Source organism: Indicator indicator, chromosome 21 (assembly GCF_027791375.1).
Source record: "Indicator indicator isolate 239-I01 chromosome 21, UM_Iind_1.1, whole genome shotgun sequence".
Lineage (NCBI taxonomy): Eukaryota > Metazoa > Chordata > Aves > Piciformes > Indicatoridae > Indicator > Indicator indicator.
The window spans coordinates 3,352,887-3,379,917 of record NC_072030.1 but is presented as its reverse complement, the minus strand read 5'-3'; the positions used below and the strand labels follow the sequence as shown (position 1 = coordinate 3,379,917).

Here is a 27,031-nt window from a genome sequence, read left to right as displayed (position 1 = left end):
TCTGGAGCCAATGCAGTGGCCCCCAAAAGGCTGGTACCTGTCACTTCAGAGCCTCAGCTCCTACCTGAACCACCATCAGCTTCCTCTCCTTAGGTTTTCCATCAGGCCACTCTTCTCCAAAACAGAAGCAGATCTCATATGGTGGCTGTTTCTCAATTTGTCCTTTCTGATGGGCAATCAGCTCACTTAGGAATGTTTAAGATTTAAGACACCCCTCTAGCACTCTTGATACAGCCATGTGTAATTCTACCTCTCCACCTCTGTAATAGATACTCTCTACCCTCTCTGAGCAACATGAGAGGCCTGAGGAGAAGTCTATGATGATCAGGTGGAGACAACCTGTAAATAATGCAGGTGAATGGAATGCAGAAGCAGAGCACACTGTAACAGGACACCTGGGCAGGGGTGCCACAGATACTTATTTCCAAAGGAGACTTCCAGCAGAACAGCTCACATTCAAAGCAGGCACTGGTCACTTACTCATGGTCTCCTTCTCCTCTTACTTTTTAAAAAGCATCAAATTTGGCCTCCAATCTTGTACAAACAAGATGAACTCTGTGCGTTAAAGTGGGGATTCACAGGACTGGGATGTGTGAAAGGAAATCTGGAGTGGCAACAGAGCTTGAAGCATCACCAAAAGAAACCTGAGGACATTATCATCAGCTCTTCACTGTAGCCCCCTGAGCAGAGAAGAGAGTGTGGGCTCTGCTGAGAATTGTTCATTTACTGCTGACTGGACCCTAAGAACTGTCACAGGGCAGTTTTGCATCTCCCTGACCCTTCTCCATCCCTTTCAGCACAGTTTTAGTGCCTGGTATGGATGGCTAGCAGGACTTCCTGGTAGTCTGAGTGGTTTCTTGCAGTGTGGTAGCACTCCCCTCAGAGATCAGGGTGCCAGTGGGAACAGGCAGTGTTGGTACATTCAACCACAAGAGAATTTTACAGCCTGATGAAAATTTTCTTCTAGCTGGAACATTGCTAACCATTTTTGGATCACTTCGAATCTACCATCCTGGGGATAGAAGTCAGGGCAGGAGCCTGCACCAGAAGAGCAGAACCAGCATCAGTGCCTCTGGGAATGAGACTTCCTCACTGCAGTTGCATTTCCCATCTTTGCATTGCCAGCTTTTCAGGTGCCAGAAGGAAAGGAGAGGAACATATGGGAACAGGGAAGGTTTGTTCTCATTCACCTAAGAGCCCAGCAGCCTCATGCACTTGAATTTGGAAAGAATTCTCTTGTGCCCAAATGAAACCAAATCAAACAAAACAAAGTCCCACTGTATGTGGTAATTACTTGGCATTAATGGAACATTGCAGAGTAAATGCATTTCATTTGGTCCCATTCCAGCTGAGCTCTCTGGCTCTCCATGTCTTCCATGACTGCATCAGCTCCTCTCTCTGCAGGTGAGCAGAGGACTCGTTACCCTTTCCTTGTTCTAAAGGCTCTAAAACTGTAGGGGCTTTAGCACATGGCTGGAAAACCAGGAGAGAGGAAGGCAGCTCCTTGATTAACAAACACAGCAAACCCTTCTCATGAGGAAGAATATGGAAGGGGCATGCAGCACTGCAGAAGAAGTCAGCATACCCCTGATCCAGGGTGGCCACAGACTCCCAGAGCTCCTCAACCAACAGAGCAAGGAGGCAACACCAGCAGCCTGCATATGGAAGGTGTTTGAGGCTGAAGGGGAGTCATTAAACAAGCCATGACAGGGCAGCACACACTGCCAGTGTCCCTCCTTCACAGGTGACAACAAAGGCTTTGCAGTTCCCTTGCAGCACGAAATGGACACAGGGCTGAAAAAAAACCCCTGTGCGATGGCAAAGGGCACAGCTCCTGGAGGTGGTGCCTAGGGAATGAAAGGACATCTATGGGTTAATGTGTCCCAGCTTTGCTTGCTTTCCCCTCACTCCCAGGGATGCTGTTCAGGCAGCTCCTCTAGCTCCCTCCACTGCCTTCCTAGTCCATCCTCCTGCTCTGGGAACATCCCCGGATCTGTACTGCAGGCAATTGCAGCACACAGGGTAAGAAAAAAAAAAAAAAAGGAGAGAGAGAGAAGTGAAACACTCCCTCCCTGTCACCCAGGGCTGGCAGGAGATTTTTAGTGTGGGGACAGGCTCCAGATCTTGGATTCAATCGAGCTGTGTCACCTGGCACGAGATGATGAACTAAGCCATTATGTTAAAGTGATTTTTGAGCTGAAACGTTCCTATCAGTTTCTATGACAACTCCTTGTAGGTCACAGATTTCTAACCCAAGAAACCTCCTAATTGGAGTAGTTGCAGGTCATTTGTACTAATCAAATTGTTGGCTACTTTGCAAATGCTTGTCTTCCTGACCCCAAACTCCCAGAGGGGCCAGACCACAGAACAATTGTTCTGTAGTGTGCCTCTCAAGAGTGCCTGATGTGATGCAAACAATTTATCAGTAATAATTAATAGTATGGGAAGCAGGGTTGTTTTTTTTTTTTTTAATTTTCCTGGGCAGAAAAAGCCTTTCACTTGATATTTCCTCTTGCTTCTGCAAATCAGACCCAAATGTGGAACTCCTATCTACCTACTTCAGAAGCATCTTTGTTTAGAGCTATGGTTGCTATGCTCAAATTTAGTAAGTTTCCACAGAATTCTGCAGAACAACTAAATATAGCTAGGGGAAAAAAAAAAAAAAAGAAGACAACATCTCTAAACATTCCAGGAGACCCAGAGAAGGGTTTGTATGCACAAAGCCTTGCTTGCTTTTTAACAATTGCTTCTATTGATCTATTAAAAGACATTTGCTTCTCCCTACCCACCCAGCCCCAGCGCAGAGATTTGTCTGGTTGAAAGCCAGAACAGACTGTCAGGTCTGAACTCTGCTGCTGTACTTGCCAGAGAAGGTTACCTGGTTATGCTTGCAACCAGACCATGACAGTTTTGAGTTTCCAGGGGCTTATATAAAGAAGCAGGCTTTCAAAACTACATCTTTGCTGACTTCAGCTGAGCTGGGACCTTTGCCTTTGGCATTGCAGTTGCTGTGTTAGGTGGCTTTCCTCTGCTTCCCTGCACAAGGAAAACCTGAAAAGCCCTCACTGTTTTAGAGTGAGTCTCAACCACAGATCTGAAACTCCTGGGTTCAAGCAGTGAAGGATGCCACTCAGCCCTCAACAGGGGAAAGCCCAAGGAGGGCAGATTTAGACTGGAGATTAGGGAGAATTTTTTTGCAGTGAGGGTGGGGAGACACTGGAACAGGTTGCCCACGGAGGTGGTCGATGTCCCCTCCCTGCAGGTGTTCAAGGCCATGTTGGATGAGACCTTGAGCAACCTGGGCTAGTGGGAGGTGTCCCTGCCCATGGCAGGGGACTTGGAACTAGATGATCTTTAAGTCCCTTCCAACCCAAACCCTTCTATGAATCTATAAAAAAGGGACCTGTGTCATTTCTGATGGGCTGAGAAAACCTGAAGAGTGAAGGACCAGAAATACAAACAACCAACAGAAACCAGCCTTATTAAATTCTCAATTTCTAGGCTAGTTTCACATTTGGAGGTCTTGAGTCAGGATTTCAAAGCCCCCAGCTGCTGCAGCTGGAGGTGTCTGACAGAGCATCCCTGCAGAACAGCACCACACACTCCTTAGAAATGAAGCAAGGCAGAGCAGGACTCACGAGGAGGGTGGCACTACCTGACAGAACATGCCAGCTGGCATCCTTCAGCTTTCTGTTTCTTGAAGGCACCCCAAATTTCTCCCTATTGTCATGCTTCCTTCACTGACAGTGCTCTGCAGCTCCTGCCTGCAGGGACATACCACAGATTTCAGCACTATGCTGTGACATCCTGAAGCCTTACTCTATGAGGAGGCTTTTCTGCCCCCTGCACTGATGGGAAGAACACAAGGCAAAGTCAAACAAAGCTCTTATTCACTGCCTCAGCCTGCTAAGTCACCCCCTCCCATCTCCCCCACCCCATGCCTAGGCATGCACACACAGACACACTTCAGCCAGAGCCTTGCTCCTACCCCAGCAAGCACAGCCCGGGGCGATGAGAGCAGAGAGGGCCTTCATAATTGTCATTTATCAATATTCATGAAGAACCCGTCTTAACCCCTCTTCTGCATGCTTGGGAAGAAATAATAATAATAAAAAAAACCCAACAAACCAAACCCACAACACACCACCACCCAACAACCCCCGAAATGAAACCCAACCAAAACACAAATAAAATGAACTAATCATCTGGCTGCTCATTACCGCAGGGGATCTCCTCTCAATGTCACCGCTGCCCCACGCAGTAATTGGCATTATCTGTTATCTCTGAAGCCCTAATAAGCTTTGCCAGGGGGCACTTTCAGTAATCATCTTTTTTTTTTTTTTGTTGTTTTTTTTATTTGTCAGCTTGGGAGATACAGACACCAAATACGAGCTGGACCAAAGCAAACCCCCAAGGCACACCAAATGCGCCTGTCGCCAATCCCAGCCCTCGCTGGTGATGTCACACGCAGCCAATGAGCTCCCCCTGCCCGCTCCCACCCTCCCTGGGTGCCGCAGCATTCCCTGGCTCCGGAGAAAAGAGGGTCTTCCCCATGGAAGCCAGGATCCATGCCCTGCTCCAATACCTGCTCCCACCTCGTGTCCGACAGAAAGCAGTCGGCACTGAATTAGCAGAGAGCTCTGGCTCGGGACGGAGGCAGGGAATGCAGCAGGGAATATTGACCCAGCTGAGACGGCTTAGAGGTGCTGAATTTAGGAGAGCAGACCCTCAGCATTAGGTGAATGGCAGCTCAGTGATGTCCAAAGACAACTTGCTAGGCTAGGATGGTCTCACGCTGCTGGCCAAAGCACCCCAGGGTGCCCTGTCATTTCTTGCTGCACTGCTGAGCACTGCAGCACGGTGCAGAGCCCTTGGAGCCAGCAGGGAGGAATTGCTGGGAGCAGAAGCAAAGCTGCTGCATCATGGAGCTAAGGCTCAGCTTGCCAGCCCAGGGAAAGTAGGAAGGGAACACATCAGCTGTCTGCAGGAGCCCATGTCATACCTCAGCACTGTGCTCTCTGCTCCCCTGGCTGCTGGCAGGTCCCCAGCTCAGCACCGTGCTATACACAGAGAAGCCCTTACAGAACCCCACAGTGGGATAGCTATCAGCTCTCCCCTGTGGCCAGCCTGCACCCCAGTAAGTGACTGCACCTCAGAGTGAGGTACATCAGCTATTCCCACTCTGTTTCCATCAGATAAAGTAAGAGCAGAAAGCTCATCCTTTCTGAAAATAGCAAACAAGCAGACTCAAGCTCCAAGCCTGCTTCCTCATCTGAGCTGCTTGTTGGAAACACCTCTCAGGCACAGGTAACCTCTCCACACAGCAGCAGCAGAAGCCTTTTTACTGACAGGAGGACTGGGGAATCCTTTCTGATTCTTTGATCCAGGAAACCTGGAACATCAATACATTTGGAGCAGTGAGAGCTGGATACGGCTACACACTGCTGTGAAAGGAAGCCACGGACACTTCACACTGTTTTGGGAGGTACAGGAAGAAGATGGGACAGTGATACGGGGTTGGGGACTGCAGGCTATCAATCTCTTCTGCCAGGAGGTTAGAAGCACCCACATTTAGTCATTAAGCAAAGCAGAAGGTGTCATTTTTCAACGTGGTCATAACTGGATAACCTGGCTGATGAGATGATTTGTCATTTCACTGCCCCACGACAGGACAAGGTCAGGCTTCATTGCTTAGGAAAGCACATTAACTTCTCCACACACACTCATATACATGCATGCTCTGATTGCCAAGAAGGCTCTGGTGGTAAGTGTCTGGAATACAACACAGAGCCTACCATAAGACAGACCACACAAGTCTCAGAGTGAGCTGGAGGGAGGGAGAAGTTGGGATTTGCTGCTAACTTGCTCAGCACCTCTTCTATACAAGACTACTGCCCACAACTCAATCTGTTTAAGAGAGGAAAATGGGTTCCTCAAGAGGGACACAGACTCTGCCCTGGAAATTCCACCTGCTGTCTGTGGGACAGCCTCCCCAGAAGGTTGTCACAGTCAGCCACACCAAGAGGTACCCACCACAAGCCCAAAGGACATGGATGTATGTGTATATATGCAGGCTTCCAGAGGAACTTCTGTCCCAATGGAGATTCCTATTTCTCTGGAACATGAATATTTCCCTGGAATGTTCATTTGGAAGAATAAATAATTTCTCTTCAGTTGGACTTAAACATTTTTGAGTCTTTGTGGGCTGAGTCTCTAAGAGCCAAGCCCAGGAGGGAGCAGAAACAGGTATGTATGCAATCCCCACCATGTACAACCTACCAAGGATTATGCTGATCATAAGAAGGTCATGATCACTCAACCCAGTTGATTAGCAGGGAGGAAAAACTGTGGAATTTGCAGAATAAAACCTGTCAGAGGTTTCTGCCAGCAGACAAAACTTAGACCCTCTAGTTAGGGCATGCAGCCTGCTCTGGGCTCCTCTGGGTATGGCTCTGACTATTGTAACCCTGTCTGTGCCAGGCAGGCATTGCCCTCAGGACCTTCTCACCCAGATCCACCACCTCTGAACTGCCTCTTCTGCTAACAGTGTGCTCTTCTTAACACACCCTCAGAAAGGCTCTTACTTCCCTTTCTGTCTTTCAGATGAATGTTTCCTGTTGAAATGAGTCAGAGATTCAGAGGGAGAGGGTTAGAAGAGCAAATTTAACATGTAGGTGTCCATTTTTGCCCTGGATGTCTGCTTTGTGAGTTCTCAGCACAAAAGTGGGGGTACAGAAAATCCCTCTTGGGTTATGGAAAAGTCATTATGCAAATCCAACTGCTGCAGTATCCATCAGTGGTCTTTGGCCTCTTGGAGGTGAGGGAGGATCTACAGCTGGCTGTGGCTATGGATAAGCAGCCATGCAGACATAATGCAAATGGTCACCCCCAGCTGATCTAACTGCCAGGAGCTGTCTTATTGAGAAATAAGGAGGCAGGGATGGGGCAGAAGCTACACAGCCACTCTTTGCTCAGACTGACCATAGCAACTTGATTTTTGGTATTATTCAAATTACTTCAGCTTGCTGAAGATGAAGGAGAAACAGGTCCAATTTCCAACACCACTTGAAAGCTCAGGTTAAACCACACCTGATGGTTAAATCACATAATGGAGTAAGTGAGTCTCAATAGCAGTCAGATCAAGGAAATTCTTCCCTACTGGAAAGGAAATTAAAGACAACAGTGACTCGAATGCCCCAAAGGGACTCAGTGAAGGTTGCCAAAACCCAGCAGGTTTCCAAAACCTGAGGGAAATCACAAAATGACTTTGCTGTGTTTGCAACTGTCCCAAGTTTCTTCAGGGATTCATTTTGATATAGTGTATGGAATTCTCAGTTGTTAGTGAGTGCCCCAGGAATGATGGAAATTCAGCTGCCTTTCCTTGCTGGTTTTGGTTTGCCTGGTTAAAGCATTCCCTGTGAATGAATTCTCCTCCAGTGGAGGAATGCTGGACAATCACCTCCATGAAAAGTCTGTCTGTGGCTGGTGGGCTGACTCACAGGTGACCGAGAGTGAAAACTACATCATCACTCTCACAGAATCATAGAATGCTCTGGGTTGAAGGGACCTCCAAAGCTCATCCAGTCCAACCCCCTCTGCAGTCAGCAGGGACATCCCCCACCAGATCAGGTTGCCCAGAGCCCTGTCCAGCCTCACCTTGAATATCTCCAGGGATGGGGCCCCAACCAGCTCCCTGGGCAACCTGTTCCAGTGTTCCACCACCCTCATGGTAAAGAATTTCCTCCTAATGTCCAATATAAATCTTCTCTAATTTCAAACCATTGCCTCTTGTCCTATCACTGCAGACCTTTGTAAACCGTCTCTCTCCATCCTTCTTGTAGGCCCCTCTATCTCCAGGGATGGGGCCCCAAGCACCTCCTTGGCCAACCTGTTCCAGTGTTCTGCTAAGCTTATGGGAAAGAACACAATGCTTTAGAGCTGTACAGTGTGGATTACTTAACAGTAAGTGTTACAGTGTGAGAGCTGCAATCCCCCTCCCACACCAATGACCAGGCTAGCTCAGTCTGGAAGCAAATGAAGTTGTATTTACAGGCAAAGCTACAACCTATGATGCAATGCAATGAATATGTACAAATATACACTACTCACAACATTTACAAATGTGTACAATCAATAGAAAAACACAACCAAGTCCCCTGGGCCCCCCAGAAGAGAGGGGGCTGCACTTCTTTTTCCTCCCCCTATCCCCCCAGAGCAGGCAAAAGGAAAGAAAGCCAAGAAGCAGAGAGAGGTTTGTTAGACTTAACTTGTCAAGGTCAGTATGTGTGTCACCTTCAGCCAGAAAAGAAGCAGGCAGACAGACTGGGAGAAGACAGACTGCCTGACTGCCCCACTTTGTTTTGAGTAGTGCTTCTCAAACATTTCTCTCTCCCCAATGGAAGTGTTTAGAACAATCACTGTTTTTCTTTCTTACACCCAGCAGTGACTTATTTACACCCTGTCACTTTCTCTGCTCGAACTTTGTGAGAAGAAAAATTAAAGACAGTCTTAAAACCATTCCAAGTAAGTCAAAGCATCCGGAGACAAGCCCCCTTCCCTTTCTTTTCCTTTCCTTTCCTTTCCCCCAGGTTTTGCCACCACAGGTAGCTCCCACTGGACAGGGCTGGTACTCACCATATTGAATGACTATGGCAGAAGTCTAAAGCAGAGATGATTTGTCGGAAGAACTTCCTGGCTTCTTTTGGTGTCAATCTTCCCTTTTTTACCAGATAGTCGAAGAGCTCCCCACCTGACACGTGTTCTAGCACCAAATACCTAGGAAATAACACAGCCAGCATCTTGTAAGCACCTCAGCACAGCATCTTGTAAGCACCTTAGCACAGCAAGCCCCTCGCCCAGTCACAGGCAAACATCTCTATTTACATGCAATCAAGGAGAACACTTCTGGGAAGAACAGTGAAAAAGGAATCAGAATTTTAAACTCAGGAATGAGTCATATTTGTAACAGCAGTTCTGCAGCCTTCAGCCACACCCCAGCTGGATTCACTGTTCAATATAATAGTAAAAGAGGATCCAGAGGACAAAAATCAGGAGGGGAAAGAAGACAATAACCAGATGTTAGCTTTCACAGCAGCTCTTAAAGCTATGGTAGGGTATGAGTGCATGCTAGAAAGACTCAGGTCCCTCGACCAAGCTGCAAGTTCCTGTGGCAAAGCTGCACTCACACACTGTTCTACCATGGAGACCTGAGAACCAGGAAGATGCCAACAAACCAGAGGGAATGAAAAACATATAAAAACTAGGTGAATAGTTTAAATGATGAAAAAAGAGAAAAAGGACTACATGTGTGCAGCCTGCCTAAGGGCCTCACCTTTTCTCAGACTCACAGAATTACAGATTAGTAGGAGTTGGAAGGTATCTCTGGAGACCATTCAGTCCAACCCCCATGCTTAGAGCAGGAGCACCCACAGCAGCTTGCCCAGGATCAAAATGGCCAGGGGGGGTTGGAAGCTCTCCAGAGAAGGAGACTCTGTAACCTCCCTGGTGCCTGCTCCAGGGCTCCAGCACTCTCACAGCAAAGAAGGCTTTCCTTAAGCTTAGGTGGAACTCCTGGGTTCCAGTTTGTGCCCATTGCCCCTTGTCCTGTCCCTGGGCACCACTGATGAGTCTGGCCCCAGCATCTTGCCCCCCACCCTTTAGCTCTTGCTGAGCATTGCTCAGATCCCCTCTGGGGCTGCTCTTCTCCAGGCTAAACAGCCCCAGGTCTCTCAGCCTTTCCTCCTCACAGAGAGGCTCACAGGCCCTTCAGCATCTTTGTAGCCTCTGCTGGACTCTGTCCAGTAGTTCCCTGTCTGTCCTTTGCTGCTGAAGAGCAGTGATTTGCTGGAGGAGCTGTCTTGCATTGCAGCTTCATGTGAAAAATGTGACACCAAGTAAATCAGCGCAGCACAGCAGGGACCTGGGAGCAAGAAGAAGTCCCAGGCCTTCCACAGACCTGCTGGCTGTCAGAAAGAGAAGGGAGAAAATCTCCTGGAAGGGAAAGATTTGCTGTGGGTGGCCCACCTGGTTGTAAGTAGGGTAATGAAAGTGATCCAGGCCAGTGGCAGGAACACCATCACCTGAGCCATTTAAACCTAAACCAGATATAACACAGCCTCAGAACAGTTCAAGAGGGACAGGGATCTGATGGAGAGAGTTCAACAGAGGCTACAAGGATGCTGAAGGGACTGGAGCACTGCCTGATGAGGAGAGGCTGAGAGACCTGGGGCTGTTTGGTCTGGAGAGGAGAAGACTGAGAGGGATCTGATCAATGCCTATAAATACCTGAGGGCTGGGAGTCAAGAGGGAAGGGACAGGCTCTGCTCACTTGTGCCCTGTGATAGGACAAGAGGCAATGGATGGAAACTCCAGCACAGAACAACAGAGGTTGTTCCACCTCAACATGAGGAGGAACTTCATTACTGTAAGGGTCACAGAGCCCTGGAGCAGGCTGCCCAGAGAGGTTGTGGAGTCTCCTTCTCTGGAGACTTTCCTGCCCTGTCTGGATGTGTTCCTGTGGGACCTGTGTTGGATTCTCTGGTCCTGCTCTGGCAGGGGGGTTGGACTGGATGATCTCCAGAGGTCCCTTCCAACCCCTAACATCCTGTGATCCTTTGATCCTGTGAACAGATTTCTGTTGGCAAGAGGATTGCTTCAAACCTCCCTGGACTTTTTCCATCCCAGTGGACAACAAAGTGAAATGCTAAACCTTAAGGAATTAAAATGGTATCTTCTGCAGTTTTTTTAAATCAAAACAGAAATGGTTACAAGAAATATGGCAACAGTGACCTTTGCTTCATTGAAATGAGTAACAAAAAGACAAAAATCTTGCTGTGAACATCACATTTGGAATACATGGGTTATCTCCTCTCTCAGAAGAGACAAGGAGTTACCAGACAGTCAACTAAGAACCCTTTGGTTAACTGGAGATCACCCTTTATCCACATCACATTTTCTAAACAAGACCTTGAACCACTCAGAAGAAAGTTGACATTGCAGGAGCCATGTACAATGTGAGGTCCACATTTTCAAGTCCCAGTCCTCACTTGCCAAGCCTTGGCTAGCTGACACTCTGGTGAGAGGCTTTGCTGTCTAACCCATTCTTCCTCTCATACTAGAGACAGATCTGGCTAACCCATCTCATCCAGCAGAGCCAAACCTGGCACAGAATCAATCCTAAAATCCTCCCTGACTGCTCCCTCTCTCACTGTGCCCAGCCTAATCATAGAATTGTCAGGGTTGGAAGGCACCTCAAGGCTCAGCCAGTTCCAACATCCCTGCCACGGGCAGGGACACCTCACACCACAGCAGGTTGCTCACAGCCACATCCAGCCTGGCTGCAAAAACCTCCAGGGATGAGGCTTCCACCACCTCCCTGGGCAACCTGTGCCAGTCTCTCACCACCCTCATGGGGAAGAACTTCTTCCTAACATCCAATCTGAATCTACCCATTTCTATTTTTGTTCCATTCCCCCAGTCCTATCACTCCCTGACACCCTAAAAAGTCCCTCCCCAGCTTTCTTGTAGCCCCTTCAGATACTGGAAGGCCACAAGAAGGTTTCCTTAAAATCACAATAAGCTGCATCCAGCTATGCATCTTCCCCCACCCACCCAAAAAACCCCAAAACAACCCTCCAATTGCTGGCTGCTGTGTGTGCTAGGAGGTGTCTTTCTCTGGAGACTTTCCAAACCCACCTGGATGTGTTCCTGTGTGGACTACCTGAAGTGATCCTGCTCTGGCAGGGGGGTTGGACTCTGTGCTCTCATCCTCCCCACCCTTGGAAGAGCAGCACTGTTAGTGACACAGCTACACCACCATTATTTTTCATCTCCTTCCTGAAGACTCTTCTTGGCTGTGATGCTTGACAACAGCTTGGACTTCCCCATCACAGGGCTTCCAACAGCTGCTTTGTGTTGTGCATTGTAAATTCACCAGGCTGTAGGCTCTGGCTTTAAATCACAGAATCATTTGGGTTGGAAAAGACCTTTTAAGATCATTAGGTCCAACTGTTAATCCAGCACTGCCAGGTCACCACTAAACCACGTCCCTGTGCACCACTTGTCCCATTCTTGTCCAGGCCCAGCACAGGGAGCTCTTCCCTGTGGCCAGACTGCCTCTGTGCCATGATCCTGTGAAGACCTCACTTGAAACAGCAACCAGGACACTTTTGGGGGTGATTTCCCCTTCCCATCTGGGGCACTGTGCTGCACTTTATGAAAGGGTGTCTTTACTCAAGCCCTCAGGAGCTTTGAAGAGTAACTCTCAGAGCTCTCTCTGAGACAAGGCAGCCCAATATGACCTCCAGAGAAGGACTGTAACAAAAGGAGCAGATTCACAGACTGCATCAGGTTGCAAGGGATCCTCAAAGGGCATCTTGTCCAACACCCTGCAGGCAGCAGGGACACCTCCAACTAAGATCAAGCTGCTCAGGGTCACATCAAGTCTCACCTTGAGTGTGTCCAGGGATGAGGTCTCAACCACATCCCTGGGCAACCTGCTCCAGTATTTCACCACCCTCATTGTGCAGAACTTCCTTCTAATGCCCAACTTAAATCTCCCCTCCTCCAGTTTCAACCTGTTGCCCCTCATCCTATCACCACAGGCCCTTCTAAACAGTCCCTCCCCAGCCTTCCTGGAGGTCCCCTTCAGCTACTGAAATGCAGCTCTAAGTATGATAAATGCAAAGAAAGGAGGAAATACTCTCTGGTGCACTAGGAATGGCAGCTACCTCACATCAGGTTGGTTGGACCTGATGATCTCTTGAGGCCCCTTCCAACCTCTGATATACTGGGGAGCTGTTTCAGGGGGCTGACTGCAGTTGGAGGCAAGCAAAACCCCCTCCACACGGCTTTCAAAGGCATAGGTTGGGAAAATCACAGACCCAGCATTCCTGTCACCCACAGCAGGAGCTACAAAGCAATTTATTTTCATCAACTTCATCTTATTAAAAACACTCAACAAAAAAAATGCCCTGACATGTTGTATGAAAAATAAACCAAATTGAAAGCCAGGGAGCATTTACAAGGTGGTTCTTTCTTTTTTTTCTTTTTTGTTTTTTTGCTTGCCCACCGAGAAGCACCAGAGACAATAATGGAAATGAGCAAGGGGGCAGAACAGTTGAAACAGCTTTGTGCCTGTGACAAGTCAAGGGACACAGAGGAGTGCAGCCATGATGCATTCTGATCTGACAAAGCCCCTGACGTGACAGGAGTGAGAAGGATCAAGAGCAAGAAGGAAATGCTGCAGGGAGCATGGCACCAGTGCTAGGTGGGGATGCTGCAGCTGGGATCTCTCTGTTTGCATTTGCAGCTGGTTCCCTGTTCCCTCCAGTGAGATGTGGGGGCTGTTAGGATAGCTCCCAACTTGGAGAGCTGGGATTAAACAAGGGCATGATTCAGCACCTGCCTCCCTCTCTGTGCAAGCCAGTGTGTGGCTGGCACATTACATGGCACAGCAGCAGTACACCTTTCATAAATCCATAGAATAGTTTGGGTTGGAAGGGACCTTAAAGATCATCCAGTTCCAACCCCCTGACATGGGCCCTTGAGACACCTCCCACCAGCCCAGGTTGCTCAGGGCCTCATCCAGCCTGGCCTTGAACACCTCCAGGGAAGGGGCATCCACAACCTCCCTGGGCAACCCATTCCAGTGTCTTACCACCTTCATTGTCAAGAATTTCTTCCTAATCTCCAGTCTAAATCTCCCTTCCTCAAGCTTCAATCCATTCCTTGTCACCCTATCACTCCAAGCCCTTGTAAATAGTCCGTCCCCAGCTCTCCTGTAGCCCCCTTCAGGTACTGAAAGGCTGCTCTAAGGACTTTCCAGAGCCTTCTCTTCTCCAGGCTCAACAACCCCAACTCTTGCAGCCTGTCCCCACAGGGGAGGTGCTGCAGCCTTCTGACCATCTCCATGGCCTCCTCTGGACCCATTCCAGCAGTTCCATGTCCTTCTTATGTTGGAGGCACCAGAACTGGATGCAGTATTCCCAAACAGTCCAACAAGAGGGGTTTAAGCACCTCTGAGTGCTGTGCCAGTTCTCACCCAGTCCCCACTAAAGGCTGTCTGGCTGCATCCATCCATCTCTGTCTTTGTGTGTGGGGGGTGCTGAGTGACTCCATCAAAGAAGAGAACACACACACTCTGAAAAGCCAGAGACAGCAAAGGGAAGAAAGAGCATTATTCCAAGCATACAGACACTACATCTTCCCTGACTCTCTGGCACAGAAGGGAATCCAGCTCTCCTGAGTCTGCAGCAGCAGCCAAAATCCTTTACTTCAGCAAAGGGCCACAGGACTGGCAGTGTGCCGGTGCCAGCTCTTGGAGGAGCTAGCAGAAGGTAAATAACACACAGCCTGTGGGGGAAGAGAAACACTAAGAGGTATTTTCCTGAGTTTCTCCTTTCATCTTTCCCACCTATGACAAGTTCTCACCTGACTACAGTGCTACCTCTCCCAGCAAGAGCATTCCTAAAGTCCCAGGACAGTAACCAGAATTCTCCTCTTACATTTGGAGATGAAAAGTAACTTATTGGTGAATGAGAAGCTGCTTTTTATTTTTTTTTTTTTCCAATCCTGACTATGCAACTCTGACAGCATCAGTCAGAGGAAAACCTGCTCTGTAACAGCCACTGCAGGGAGGCTGAAGGAAAGGGAAGATCCAGGCTCTGGCTGGCAGCAGGCTCACTACCTGCTGTGATAATACAGAGAGGAGCTCCATCAGGACGAAAGGCTCTGTAAGAGCACTTAGCTCTCCCATCCTGGATGCTCTGGTCACACATCAGCTTTTCTAACCCCTGCATTTCACATGAGAGAAGTGTTACAATGATCAACCTGCTGTTCTTTTCTGATAGGGAACTGTCAAGCAAAGTGGCATGTCCAGGGTTACAGTCACCCAGTGTCAGAGCTGGGATGAGCACCTGTGGGCCCTCGTGCCTTCTCCTCCATGCTGTCCTCACCACCAGTTTCCTCTCTGCTTGCTAGGACACTGGAAAAGCAAGACAACATCAGGCTTCTGAAACTCAGTATGAAGCCAACTTCATATTCAAAGTCTCACTTGCTTGTTTCCTAGACATGTTTTAAGAGGCTGAAGGATTTTCACAGGCCACAGCTGGCTTTCAGAAAGACATTAAGGTCCACAAGACATCTCATGTCCCTGCTACAAGCTAAGATATCAAATCATAGGATCACAGAAGCACAGAAGCACAGAATGGTTTGGGTTGTAAAGGACCTTCAAAGCTCATCCAGTCCAACACCTTCCTGCAGTCACCAGGGACACCTGCACCTGGAGCAGGTTGCTCAGACCCCCATCCAACCTGACTTGGAATGGTTGCAGGGATGGAGTATCTACCACCTCTCTGGTTCCACCATTCACAAGTTAAAGATCCAGGCAAATCACTCTGTGCTCTCATCCTCCCCACCCTTGGAAGAGCAGCACTGTTAGTGACACAGCTACACCACCATTATTTTTCATCTCCTTCCTGAAGACTCTTCTTGGCTGTGATGCTTGACAACAGCTTGGACTTCCCCATCACAGGGCTTCCAACAGCTGCTTTGTGTTGTGCATTGTAAATTCACCAGGCTGTAGGCTCTGGCTTTAAATCACAGAATCATTTGGGTTGGAAAAGACCTTTTAAGATCATTAGGTCCAACTGTTAATCCAGCACTGCCAGGTCACCACTAAACCACGTCCCTGTGCACCACTTGTCCCATTCTTGTCCAGGCCCAGCACAGGGAGCTCTTCCCTGTGGCCAGACTGCCTCTGTGCCATGATCCTGTGAAGACCTCACTTAAAACAGCAACCAGGACACTTTTGGGGGTGATTTCCCCTTCCCATCTGGGGCACTGTGCTGCACTTTATGAAAGGGTGTCTTTACTCAAGCCCTCAGGAGCTTTGAAGAGTAACTCTCAGAGCTCTCTCTGAGACAAGGCAGCCCAATATGACCTCCAGAGAAGGACTGTAACAAAAGGAGCAGATTCACAGACTGCATCAGGTTGCAAGGGATCCTCAAAGGGCATCTTGTCCAACACCCTGCAGGCAGCAGGGACACCTCCAACTAGATCAAGCTGCTCAGGGTCACATCAAGTCTCACCTTGAATGTGTCCAGGGATGAGGTCTCAACCACATCCCTGGGCAACCTGCTCCAGTATTTCACCACCCTCATTGTGCAGAACTTCCTTCTAATGCCCAACTTAAATCTCCCCTCCTCCAGTTTCAACCTGTTGCCCCTCATCCTATCACCACAGGCCCTTCTAAACAGTCCCTCCCCAGCCTTCCTGGAGGTCCCCTTCAGCTACTGAAATGCAGCTCTAAGTATGATAAATGCAAAGAAAGGAGGAAATACTCTCTGGTGCACTAGGAATGGCAGCTACCTCACATAGCTTCTTGGTTTAGTCAGGCAGCAGAAGGTTTGTCATTAGCTGCCTGAAGGGAACCAGTTAATAATCCAGTTTGGGTTAAATGTTACAGTTTTTACACATATTACACACAACATTGCTTACACCTGAAGAAATAGGTTGCTCTTCTATGTGGACTGGTTTGGGTTGGAAGGGACCTTAAAGGTCTAGCTCCAACCTCCTGCCATGGGCAGAGACATCTTCCACTTGACTTCTGGGCTCCCCAGTTCAAGAGAGACAACAAAATACAGGAGAGTGTCCAGCAGAGGCTACAAAGCTGCTGAGGGGTCTGGAGCAGCTCTGTGAGGAGGAAAGACTCACAGAGACCCCTGGGGCTGTTGAGCCTGGAGAAGAGCAGCCCCAGAGGGGATCTGACCAATGCTGGTCAATAGTAATCAGTTGGTCAAGAGGCTGGGGCCAGACTCTCATCAGTGGTGCCCAGGGATAGGACAAGGGGCAGCAGGCACAAACTGGAAAGAAGGAGGTTCCAGCCAAGCATAAGGAAAAACCTCTTTGGTGGGAGGGTGCTGGAGCCCTGGAGCAGGCTGCCCTGAGAGCTTGTGGAGTCTCCTTCTCTGGAGAGCTTCCAACCCCCTGGAACAAGCTGCTGTGGGTGCCCTGCTTTAGCAGGAGGTGGATGATGTCTAGAGGTCCCTTCCAACCCCCACCCTAGTGGGATTCTGTGATCCATAGCTCTTTTCTGTCCCTGTATTTGCTAGTGATCATATCTGTATAAACCCCTTCAAATCTGGCCACAGACCCACACACAAATGGTCTGTGCTTAGCACTGTCATCAATCCTGGTCAGCTCTGAACATCTCCCAGTAACCCACAACCCCCAGCAGATGTTCACAAGAACTAACTGCTCCTTTTGACCCATTCACCTGAGAGGTGGGAAGCTCATCACATTCCAGTCCTCTGGTGAATCAGAAAGAGATCTGTCTGGAATGGCAGACTGCTGGAGAAAATCTTCTAGAAGAAAGAAGTCCTGGTGCTTCCTCTTCCATGCTACTTGCAAACTATCCTTCCACATATGCCCTATGAGGAGAGGCTGAGGGAGCTGGGGGTGTTCAGCCTGGAGAAGAGGAGGCTCAGGGCAGACCTCATTGCTCTCTACAACTACCTGAAGGGAGGTTGTAGCCAGGTGGGGGTTGGGCTCTTCTCCCAGGCAAGCAACAGCAGAACAAGAGGACACAGTCTCAAGCTGTGCCAGGGGAGGTTTAGGCTGGAGGTTAGCAAGAAGTTCTTCCCAGACAGAGAGATTGGCCTGGGAATGGGCTGCCCAGGGAGGTGGTGGGGTCAGTGTCCCTGGAGGTGTTTAAGAAGAGCCTGGATGAGGCACTCAGTGCCATGGTCTGGTTGATGAGCTAGGGCTGGGTGATCAGTTGGACTTGGGGATCTTGGAGGTCTTTTCCAACTTGTCTGATTCTGTGATTCTGTGTAAAGATTCATCTACAAAGATGAACCTAGGTGTAGCAGGGAAGAGGTTAAAAGCTAACCAAGCCAGACTGACATGTGGCAGCTCTCTGACAGCTTCTTCTCTCCACTGTTTTCTATTGATTAAATAAGCTCCATCAGATATTAAGCCCCTTGTTATTGGTGCAGCCTATAAATTATTCACAAGTTATATAAATTCTTATGGTGGGCATGAATTTTTAAACCCTAATTTGGCACCAGACCAGGAACTCTATGGCTTTTTTTATTTATTTTTGCCTTGCCTGCATGGAAATGTGTACAAGTTAGGCTTTGTTTTTGTCTAGAAGGCAATTTTAACTCTTGAATGCTGGTCTGAATGCAGATTTCATTTGCTTGCTTGTTGCATTTGAGCAGGTTGGGACTTGTGGGGGAGAAAGAGGCAGCAGGAGATGCTGCTGCTGTGCTCTGTACCTTTGATTTATCAGGGCTGAAAGGTGTTTTGAGCAGTGTGTAGTCATGCATGCCAAGGCACTGCAGCAGCCACCCTCTTTGGGCACATGAGATGGAATGGATCCAGCCAGAGGGATCCTCAGCACAGGATGGGCAGAGCTGACACAACACTGAATATGACCAACTGAATATGACCAAACAGTGTGCTCAGGTGGCCAGGAAAGCCAAAGGCATCCTGGCTGGGATTAGAAATGCTGTGCCCAGCAGGAGCAGGGAGGGGATTGTCCCCTGGGACTCAGCTCTGGGGAGGCCACACCTCGAATATTGTGTCCAGTTTTGGGCACCTCAGTACAAGAGAGATGTGGAGGTGCTGGAGCAGAGGAGGGCAAGGAAGCTGGGAAGGGCCTGGAGAATAAATCTGATGAAGAGTGACTGAAGGAGCTGGGGTGGGTTGGTTTGGAAAAGAGGAGGCTGAGGGGAGACCTCATTGCTCTCTACAACTACCTGAAAGGAGGTTGTGGAAAGGTTGGTGCTGGTCTCTTCTGACAGGTAATTAGTGACAGAACAAGAGGGAATGGCCTCAAGCTACCACTGGGTAGGTTTGGACTGGACAATAGGAAAAATTTTTACATGGAAAGAGTGGTCAGGCATTGGAATGTGCTGCCCAGGGAGGTGGTGGAGTCCAAGCCTGGATGTGTTTAAAGGTGGTTTGGATGTGGTGCTTGGGATTATGGTTTAGGGGTGAGCCTTGTAGAGTAGGGTAATGGTTGGACTTGGTGATCCTGAGGGTCTTTTCCAACCTGGATGTTTCTGTGAACACCCACAGCTCCCTGCTGCCATTCTGCCAGTGACCATTTACTCCTGGGGTTTATTCTTCAGAGCTAAGTGGGATTTGCTTTAACAGCTATGGCCCAGACACACACAGTGGTGCCTTCCAAAGAGTGAAAGAGCAATTAAGGATGCAAAGATAACCCTGGCTCTGGAACTGCACCTCCCTGGGAGCTTTGCTCATGGCACAGAACTGCTCCATGATGGGTTAGTTTTCTCCCAAGCCCAGCATCCTGGCCTGCCTGGTATGCATGCAGACCTCAGGCTTTTGGACAGAGCTTCTGAAGACCATGGTGGACAGGGCGTAGCATTAACCATCACCACTACCTCTGACCAGCCTGGCACCCTACTGCAAGAGGTGACTCTTGTCTTCAGCACAGTGTGTCCTCCCTTTCCCCTGGCCTGTTGCCCTACCCTGGACTCAAAGGCTCACATACCCTGGTCCCACTCCTGCAGCTGTCTGGCTTTCCTTTGGCTCCACATGCTTCAAACTCATGACAGCACTAAAACAGGACAGCAGCAGAAGAAAAGAAGCAGAGATGTGGTGCTAAGGTACACAGTTTAGCACCAGACCGGGTGGAGTTAGAGAATGGTTGGACTTGATGATCCTAAAGGGCTTTTCCAACCAAAATGGAACTACAAAAAATGGCCAAAGTAGCTGGTTGTGAATATTTCTCTTAATTATAACCAGAGCTCAGATGGAATATCATTTTGTCTTTCAGTCCTGGTCTGTTTTCTTCTCTTATATCCTACATCACAATCAAACTACCAAGAAGCATTATCTACAATGAAATTAATTTTCAGCACTGAGCCCTTGGAGCTGCTCCAATATTCTGAACCTTCCTTCTGCCTTTATACAAGTTTGGGTGCATTAAGAAGAGTGTGACCACCAGGCTGAGGGTCATTCTGTTCTATTCTAAGAGGTACTATGACCTAGGAAGGTCACATGTGGAGTCCTGGGTCCAGTTCTGAGCTCCCCAGTTCAAGAGAGACAGGGAACTACTGGAGAGTGTCCAGTGGAGGCTACAAAGATGCTGAGGAGCCTGTAGCAGCTCTGTGAAGAGGAAAGGCTGAGAGCCCTGGGGCTGTTGAGCCTGGAGAAGAGCAGCCCCAGAGGGGATCTGCTGAGTGCTCAGCAAGAGCTAAAGGGTGGGGAGCAAGAGGATGTGGCCAGACTCTTGTCAGTGGTGCCCAGGGACAGGACAAGGGGCAATGGGCACAAACTGGAACCCAGGAGGTTCCACCTAAGCTTAAGGAACAGCCTCTTTGTTGGGAGGGTGCTGGAGCCCTGGAGAAGGCTGCCCAGAGAGGTCACAGATTCTCCTTCTCTGGAGAGCTTCCAACCCCACCTGGGCATTGTGATCCTGGGCAAGCTGCTGTGGGTGCCCTGCTTTAGCAGGGGGGTTGGACTGGATGATTCCTAGAGGTCCCTTCCAGCCCTCACCATGCTGGGTTTTTGGGATTCCCTTCAGAGGGATCAAATGCCAAATCCCTGGGCTACCAATAACAGAAGAAGATCCTTTTTTCTCTTTCTTGTATCCTCTGACAGCTCACAATTATTTTTCAGGAAAAACAATCAAAATTACAGGAAAACCCTGTGGGAGAGGACTGGCAGTGTGAATGCCTCTGCAGACACCATCAGAGCTGCAAGGCTTGGACTCCTGCTGTCAGCTGCTCCTGTAGGAGCCAGATCTGTGAGCTGTACATGGGTAGGGGGATGCTTTAATTGTGTTCTCTGGCTCACTGGGAAGCACCTTCACCTCTGAAATCAGGAGGTGGTGGTGTTGTGTTCATTGCAGCAAGGCTTGGGCACTTGCCCAGGGACAGCATTGTGCTGCTGAATGATGAGAAAGAGACTTGCTGGGCTTCAAAAAGAGCAGAGTGCATTTCAGAGAAGAGTGTTCTGATGCCCACCCCTTCCCTCAAAGGAGAGTCGTGGTCCACGTGCTGATCAAACTGAACCACAGGGGTGCAAAAATAAAAGCTCCCACAACATGTGAAAGCTAAATGTGAATATCTGATTGGCTTGATGGTCGGACTGGATGATCTTAAAGTGTCTCTTCCAACCAAAACAATTCTATGCTGCTATACATCTGCAGACAACTCTCTGTATGCATCTCTAAACAGAAATGTACAGACCTATACAGACACAGTTGGAAAGGGAAACAAGAAACACTAAACAATCTGGAAGCAAAGGGCATGGAGTGGGTCTAGGATATCTCATTCTACCTCATTTCTACTACCTAGCACCCTTCAATAAAGCTACTCAAAGGAGATCAAAGAGATAACAGCAGCCCTGTCGGGAGTCCTGCAGCAGAACTGTGTCAGTCAGCTTTGTTCCCTTTGGCCAGGGAAAGTCCATCTCCTGTGGCCTGCGTGGGGACATGAGGTTGCCATGCTAACAGCTTCTCCAACAGGGGGACAACTGCTTTCCTGAGATCAAAAGGAAAGCTGAATTTACTGCATTAGAATCATAGAATTAGAGAATTGTTCTGGCTGGAAAAGCCCTTTCAGCTCATCCAGTCCAAGCATTCTCTAACTCTACCAAGGCTGGTGCTAAACCATGGCCCTCAGCACCACATCTCTGTGTCCTTTAAATACCTTCAGGGATGGGGATTCAACCACATCCCTGGGTGCCTGTTCCAGTCTTGAGAACCCTTTCAGTGAGGAAGCTTCTTCTAATCTTCAGCCTAAACCTGCCCTGGTGCAACTTGAGGCCATTTCCTCTTGTCCTATCTCTGGTTACTAGGGAGAAGAGACCAACCCCCAGTAAATGACTTTCAAGACTTAAGAATAAAGCCTAAGATTGTTTCCTAGGAAAACTCTGAGGTAGGCACTTCCCTGATGAAGAACTGGGCTTTGCAGGTTTCCTCCTATTTAATCTTCAGCAAGCCTGCCAGTGAGAACCTCCTGCTCACTCCCAGTGCAGTGCCTCTGACAGTGTGTGAACTCTGTCCTCCTCTCTGCTTGCTGCACAACAAACTCTCCCTAGGACCACTTCAGGAAAGACCTTCTCTATACACAGAGGAGAAGAGAGGACCATCACCCAGGTTCACACAGCTCCTTTGCAATGCAGGAACTGTCTGACCAAAGGAGCATTTCCCCTCTGATACACCAAAACTTTGCTATCACCTTGCTCATTCCCTGAGTTTATTTACATCTCTCTGAAGTTCCTGACTGCCTGAACTTGGCTGCTGAAAATGACTTGAGGCACACAGAGATTTTGGTAGCTTAGTGATTGCTCCCTGTTACAAACCAGCAATGTAAGGCCCTGAACAACTCTGGGCTCACCCCACACCAAGCCACTCATTCTTGATGTTTAAACTGGAAGGCTGATCCTCTCCCCTTTGCTGGCTGTTTTATGTCAACACTATATGATGGGAGAGATGGAGACATGGATTGTCTACACCTATTTCTACATTACTTATTACTGTGGACTCTCAATCTTGCTTGAAGGTCATCAGTGTGACCAATACAACAAATACGAAATAGTTCAACTGTCAGTTTTCTAACCAACATGATGGTAGAGAGGAGATTTAGACTAGAGAGAAGGAAGAGTTTACAACAAGAGTGGTGAAACACTCACCCAGGCTGCCCAGAGAGGTGGTAGATGCCCCATCCTTGGAGACATTCCAGGTCAGGTTGGTTGGGGCTCTGAGCCATCTGCTCTAGATGCAGTTGCCCCTGCTGACTGCAAGGAGGTTGGAGTAGATGATCCTTAAAGGTCTCTTCCAACCAAAACCAGTCTGTGATGCTGTGATTCTATGATTTATATCTGAGGTGGACTCACTCACAGACAACCACAGTGCAGCTGTGTTTTCCCCCATGCACTCAGACCTGCAGTCCACAGGCCTGCTAACAAGTAAAACCACTCAAAGTGCTGGGTAAAGAGCTGGAAGTCTCAGAGCTCTCTCCATCTCTTCAAGCACCTTGTTAAAAAGCCACCAGAACTAACCAAAAATGACTGCCAGCTAACACACATAAGCTAACTGATGTTGATTACTGGTATTTTTTTTTTTAAACTCATTTTCAGTGTTAAACAAACTGTGGAAAAAGGATTTGATTCATGGTGGCATTAGGAATCTGCTCAAGCAAAGCCCCTTGTCACAAATTAAATCATAAACCAAAAGTCAAACATGATTTGTGAAATTAACATTTATGGAGGAAATACTCCCCAGCGCTGCAGTCTGATTAGTCTCTGGCTTCTGAAATATCAGCCCCTAATTCATGAGCTCCTCTGAAACCACACCACTGCCACGACTGCTGAGATGGCATGTCTGCAGGGAAGCTGCTGCCACCACCAGAGAGCAATCCTGCTCCTGGTGCTGCTGAAAACTAGAGGTCACTACTCACTATTTGGGCAAGCACACGCAGCTCCACTCCTCAGCCCCACTCCTCAGCCCCCACATGCTTGCACCACTTTGCTCCTTCCACCCTCTCTTCCATCTCTCAAGGCATAGCCAAGGCCACAGCTATTCCAATCGTGAGCATGGAGGCTTGGCAGCAGCTCCGCATTGTGCCCTTTCTTGAAACCAGTGACTAATAAAAAATGAAACTTCATGAGCAGCGGCTCTTAGCAGAAGGATTCAGTGACTTGCTGGTGAGATGCAGACAGGCAGAGGAGCTACAGCACAAAGCTCACTTAGTGACTGTTCAGGGCTAAATGGCCACTGGGAAGCCCAACATTTTTAGATGGCAGGATATGCAGATACAGCCTACAGATCTGAGATACTTCTCTTTTCAAGGTGATTTTCAGCAGGGAGGTATTTTCCTGCCAAGGAACGTGGTCCTTTTGAGGAGCTCTTGGTGTAAGACCACCCCTGCTGCTCTCAGGGATGTTGCTCTCCAGTCCCTGAGCCTTTTGGGATGAGGAAGGAGAGCTCAGCTCAGCTGCTGGCTTCACAGGCATTCAGAACAAGAAGAAAGCTTCAGCACCTGTATAATCCTTCCCCTCACTCCCAAGTGGTGGTCATGGCCCTCCCTCATGTACTCACAGCCTGTCTCAACTGCTCTGCACCTGCCTGCAACGCTTGGGCTGTGTCTGTCCAACTGTGTGTGCTTACCTAAGATTACAGATGCAGATCAGCAGGGATCACAAATAAGAATTTTCCCTCTTTCTGAGCCAAAAGAAAGCCCAGAGGCTCATCCTACCTCCTCTTTAAACCAGAAAACAGAAGGAAATACTCTTACAAATGCTGCCTCTCTTTCCAGGACTAAAGGAGAGCTTAGTGGCTGTAAAACTTCATTTCCCTCCTGAAACCCTGGAGACCTGCTCCTGCAGTTTCACCAGAGTCATGGAGTTGATCTGACTGTCTCCCCCAGAGCCCTGGAGATCTACACCTTCGCCAGGTGCAGAAGTCTTCCATAGTTTCTCCCTGGGCTCCAAAGTCTGCCAAGTTGGTGTCCTTAGAACCCCAGAGCTCTGTCTCTCAGTCCTGAAGGCCTGGCCTTGGAGGAGAGCCCTGGAGGAGTGCTTCAGAGGAGAGCCTAGGGGGTTTGTTTCTGACTCATGGCAGTCTACATGCTTTTCTGAATCCCAGAAGCCTACTCTTGTTTCTTCTGAGCCACAGGAACCCATCTCCTCTGTTTACCCTGAAAGCTGGAAACTTTTCTGTCCTGACAAGTAGGAGCATTCTCCTCCTCTTTCTCCTGAGCTTCAAAAGTCTAGGCACATTATTTCCTCTGGCTCTTGGAAGCCTTCTAGCTTTCTTGAGGGCCACAAACCTGGTGCTTCAGTATCTCCTGAATCTTGGAAACTCTCTGAGTCCTGGAGATCTCTTTTGCTTTGAAACTCAGCCACCTCTGCTGCTTCATACTTCAAAAAAATTAAAATATATTTTAAAAAAGAACCATCCTGCTCTAGCTGAAGATGTTCCCAAACTCAGTCACAGGAAATTCCATCTCAATATGAGAAAAAACTTTTTTACTGTGAAGGTGACAGAGCCCTGGAGCAGGCTGCCCAGAGAGGTTGTGGAGTCTCCTCTGGAGATCTTCAACACCTGCCTGCATGCATTCCTGTGTGACCTGCCCTACAGGGTCCTGCTTTGCAGGGGGTTGGACTCAGTGACAACTGGAGGTCTCTTCCCACCCCTAGCTTCTATGCTTCTATGATTCTCTATGTCTCTGCTCACTACAGAAGGGTTGGACTAGACGACCTCTACAGGTCCCTTCCAAGCTGAATCATTCCACGATTGTGTGATTGCTGTGCATGTGGAGCAGGCTGTGTTAGACCTAGGCCTCTCTCCTCAGCTGGGGCAAACTGGGCTTAATGGAGTCATGACCATTTAGGCCACTGAGGCTTGAGCAATTGGCATGCAGCTCAGAGACCATCTGAGCCAGCCTCCACCCAGTGCCCACAGGAGCTCGCTCTGGCAGCTGGCTTTCACTGCAGATGGTTAAGCTCTGCCACGACAGAGGATGGGGAATCCAGAAGAAATTACTGCCTGCTCTGCTGAGTAACCCTTAGGCACTGAGGGCTTGCTCCTTGGAACAGGAATTCATTGCTCCAGTAATGAGCCTGGCTGAAAAGTCCACGAGGGACTGTTACCTCCATTCAACACGTTTCTTGGGGTGAGCAGCCATCCCCTCCTTGTGTTGTGACATTGAGGAGAGGTCACCACTGGATGGTGGGGGGTTAAAAAGAGTTGGAATTAATTTTTTTTTTAAGCCACTCTCTTCTACTTGCAATAACCTGTTAAAAAGCTGCAAACAACACTGAGTCCCCTGCTGGGTTGCCCTTTCCCATTTGGAGAACATTGATTTTTTTGCCTGTTGTGCCAAGATTAATGTGGCCTCCTGTTTGACAACAGATTCAACATATCTAGTGCCCTGTCAAGCTAAAATTACTCTGTCTGTGGGCAACATCCATGCCTAGCACTGGCAATGATGTGAAACAAAGGAAAGGCTTTGCTGCTTTACTGCAGAACCATCAGGAGACTTCAGCAGCTCTTAAACCCCAAAATGGTTATTGATGGGGCAAGTTTAAAATACTCTTGGTGAGCACAGAGGGTTTCAATGAGAGCTATTAACCAAAGGAGGTTATCCAAATTACTCACTGTTTACTGCTTTCATTCAAAATGGTTCCAGCTCTTACAGGTACAAAAACCTTCCTCCACTTTTTCTGTTTGATAGAAAATGTTTGTCCTTGCTCCTCTATTTTAAGTCTATGAAACAGTATAGAAGCAAAGCACAGAGAAGAACAAGGGAAAAGCCATGGAAGTAAGGAGTGTTCCTTCACAAAGACACCAGCTGAGGGTGTAAACACACCCTGCTCCACTCCAGAAACATCACCAGCTTCCCAAGCCCTCACCTCCCTCCCTTCCCTCTTCCTTCCCTCCCCCTTTTCTCTGGCAGAAGCCAGTAATACCTACAAATATTTTTTATTTTCGTAAACATCATGCAGCTTTAAAACGTGAGGATGTTCTATCAACTTCAGGATGGCTATTTCCCGCTCCACCTGCAACAAACAGAAAGAAATTAAGAAGGTTAGAAGCTTGGCCTTCGAATACATGAGGTATTGTCATGAGTTTTAACCCCCATTCCCCCAGTTCCCACTCCTCTTTGCCAGCAGAGGTTGTGGTAATGTAGAACAATGCACTCAGCTGAGTTCAGCTCCTTCAGGCTCAGTGCTCCCTGCCCTGCAGGAGCAGACCACCAGCAACGTTTCAAGGTTGAAAGAAAAGTCCCAAATCTACTAAAGGGAATGAGCTAAAGAGTGATGGGAGCATTCAAGGCTGTTCCTGCCCACAGTCCAAACCCTGTGAGATAATCTCTGAGTATTGAAGCTCTAAAATGCCACTTAGGGCTCTCCTGACCTCCCACAGCTCTGGTGCATCCACACTGCACTACCCATTGCATACTCCATTAATACCAGGAAATCCCCAGAGAATCATAGAATTGTTAGGGTTGGAAGGGACCTCAAGGGTCATCTAGTTCCAACTCCCCTG

The 27,031-nt window shown here is 48.6% G+C and overlaps 1 protein-coding gene across 1 annotated transcript in view; it reads right to left on the bottom strand.

Annotated features, from left to right (window-relative positions):
* BRSK2 (BR serine/threonine kinase 2) overlaps positions 1-27,031 on the bottom strand; it is a 387,342-nt gene that overhangs the window by 96,814 nt on the left and 263,497 nt on the right. The window contains exons 3-4 of the mRNA XM_054390340.1: positions 26,456-26,541; positions 8,635-8,775 (exon numbers count right to left, since the gene is read on the bottom strand). Coding sequence (XP_054246315.1) covers positions 8,635-8,775; positions 26,456-26,541 — 227 coding nt within the window. The remainder of the gene's footprint in view (positions 1-8,634; positions 8,776-26,455; positions 26,542-27,031) is intronic.